At 40.4% G+C, this 3,073-nt stretch overlaps 1 protein-coding gene across 1 annotated transcript; it reads left to right on the top strand.

Moving 5' to 3' along the window:
- The first annotated feature begins 360 nt into the window (after positions 1–360).
- Positions 361–1,344, top strand: LOC126060914 (olfactory receptor 10S1-like). The gene has a single exon (XM_049857305.1). The coding sequence runs from the start codon at positions 376–378 to the stop codon at positions 1,342–1,344; it is 969 nt and encodes a 322-aa protein (XP_049713262.1). The 5' UTR covers positions 361–375.
- Positions 1,345–3,073: the final 1,729 nt, after the last annotated feature.

Raw genomic sequence — 3,073 nt, 5'->3', positions numbered from 1 at the left:
TGAAAAATATATAGATACTCAACGGGAGCGTGATTCGTAATGCAAGCTTATATTGCCATTTTTAAGAGGTGCATTTCTCCAAATAATCCTGACAGTCCTTTATGTACCTCACAAACATTGTAGATATCATACTGCAGAGATTCAGTAGGAAGGAATGAGTCTTTCAACATGAAATAGGTAGCAAGAAAGTACTAAAAGAGGACGAAACAGTGAAATAATACTGTGTATCTTTCTCCCACTGAGTGAGCAAGACCAAGATGGCTTGGCCCAATGATTAACACTATTTCAAGAGAGGTAAATGCCTATCTATTATTTATTATTATTGTTGTTAACAGTTTTGCTGCAAGGAGTTACCTAACCACTGTTTGTGAGTAAATGGCGGTGAAAACAGAATACCCCAACCAAACTATGGTGAACTACTTCTTCCTGGAGGGTCTGATGTACACGGCTGAACATCCTGCCCTCTTCTTCCTCCTCTTCCTCCTTATCTACAGCATCACTATGGCTGGGAATCTCCTCATTCTCATAACTGTGGGCTCTGACCCTCATCTCTGCTCCCCCATGTACCACTTCCTTGGGCACCTTTCCTTTCTGGATGCATGTTTGTCTACAGTGACAGTGCCCAAGGTAATGGCAGGTCTCCTGACTCTGGATGGAAAGGTGATCTCTTTTGAGGGTTGTGCTGTCCAACTTTACTGCTTCCACTTCCTGGCCAGCACTGAGTGCTTCCTGTACACTGTCATGGCATATGACCGTTACCTGGCTATCTGTCAACCCCTGCAATACCCAGTGACCATGAACAGGCAAATGTGTGCAGGGCTGGCTGGAATCACCTGGGCCATAGGTGCTGTTCACTCTGCAATCCATACCTCCCTCACCTTTCGCCTGCTCTACTGTGGACCTCACCACATTGCCTACTTCTTCTGTGATATCCCCCCTGTGCTGAAGCTAGCCTGTGCAGACACCACCATCAATGAGATTGTCATCTTTGCCAACATTGGCATTGTGGTCACAGGCTGTCTGATCCTCATCATCATATCCTATGTCTTCATTGTGGCTGCTGTGTTGCGGATCCGCACAGCTGAGGGCCGGCAGCGTGCCTTCTCCACGTGCACTGCACACCTCACAGTGGTGCTCTTGTACTACACGCCCCCTGTGTGTATCTACCTGCAGCCTGGCTCCAGTGGGGCAGGAGCTGGGGCCCCTGCTGTCTTCTGCACAATGGTCACTCCTATGCTCAACCCTTTCATTTACACTCTGCGGAACAAGGAGGTGAAGCGAGCTCTGAAAAGGCTTTTGTGCCAAGGCTCCCAGGAGTCTGCAGCCAGCATCCCAGCCCCCTAACCTCACTGTGACCATCTTATTTGCCTACTAAAAAAAAACTAGGAAAGTAAAATAAGGAGGGAATATCGATCAAGTGGAAACCAGAGTAATTAGGTTTCAGCTCAACCACTAACCTTTATATTTCTTTGGTAAAGTGATGTGCCCCAATGTCTCAATCACAAATTTTATAAAATAATAGAACTGGATTAGAGGATGTCTAGGGTATCTCCTAGATCTCAGGGGTATGGTTCAGAGGTATTTGAAATACTATTCATATTATCATTTATTTTGGTAATTTTTCCTTTTTTACTTTCATTAAGTAATTTTATTAAATATACAATACTGATAACATAAGTTTAAGGTACAAACAATAAAATAAACCTCTGTATAACCTTCATTCAGCTTAAAAAATGAAGCACTTTTTTCGGATCATAAAATACAACTTCACAGAAAAAAATCACTTCCTCAGGGTCATATAGAATGTGTCAGAGCTAAGCCTGTAACTCCTTAGCTTATAGGTTTAGCATTCTTTTCACTATCTTTACTCTCCCACTCAAGATAGGATATGACACAGGTCATACTAAGTGGTAGATATAACATGGATTTTGGAGTTGGTTAGACCTATCAATATCCTAATCCTGATTCCACCGGTCATTACATGTAAAATCTTCTGCAAATTTTATACTTCAGTTTCAGTCTCCTCTTTGAAAGTAAGATTAATAATAACTGCTGTGTATGAATGTATGAGAGCTAAACAAGATAATTAGGTAAAGCGCCTTGCACAAAATAAGTCTTTTGTTTCTTACCAACAGGCCAGAGAAGTCAAAGATCTTATTATATAAGCTAAGTTTGAGCAAACTTTCTCTGAAAGATTGGCAGGGTTTTAAGGCCTTCTTGAACAAATATTTATACAGCAACTACAAAAAACAAAAAGATATCTCTAGACTCTGAGGTGATAAAAGGTAACTCCAGGTTCTAGTGGAAGCAGCTTGCCATGTAAGCGGGAAGAATCGTGCTTCTTCAGAGAAGTGAGTGGATGAATCTAAGCCACTCTGTGTAGTGAAGATGGCCTTGAATGTGTGATTAAAGAGCTTAGGTCATGCAATAGGCATAGATAAGCATACTACCTACTTATTTCTCCTCTTAACTCTTCATTCATAGCCTCTAGAAGTCCGTAGAAATAGCCTCATCCTGGGAAATCACATTCATTAAATGGTGAACCATCACATTCATTAAATGGTGAACCATCAGATAAATGAGAAGAGAGAAAAAGGAAACAGGTTGTAGGATGACCAGTCCATAGACTATTACAACTTTCCAGATGTGAGTGAGAGTGCCCTTAACTTGGGCAATGATATTAGAGATGGAATGGCATAGGTTTAAATTAGAGACAATTTAAAGGAAAAAATAATTTTCTCCTTTTAGATATTGCTATTCTGGGGTTTGATTTGAGATTGAGGAGACTTGATGAATTTATACTATTACAGGTTTACATGCAAGTTAAAGGGAAAGGGACTAGAGAATTAATTAGAAGTAATTAAAATGAAAAATTAGTTGGCAAAAAGCTGAGAACTACATAAGACTATCATTTTTCCAGCCTCCTACAATGCGAACAATACACAAACTGTTTTTTTCTTGAATAAATATATCTCAAAAGGAAAGGAAAAAAAAAGTATTATCTGTTGTTGTTATTAGGTGCCATTCAGTCAGTTCTGACTCATAGCGACCCTATGTACAACAGAACGAAACA

The sequence above is a fragment of the Elephas maximus genome, chromosome 17 (genome assembly GCF_024166365.1).
Source record: "Elephas maximus indicus isolate mEleMax1 chromosome 17, mEleMax1 primary haplotype, whole genome shotgun sequence".
In the NCBI taxonomy this organism is placed as follows: Eukaryota; Metazoa; Chordata; class Mammalia; order Proboscidea; family Elephantidae; genus Elephas; species Elephas maximus.
Note: the sequence above shows the minus strand (reverse complement) of the source record. Positions and strands in the feature narration are given on the sequence as shown.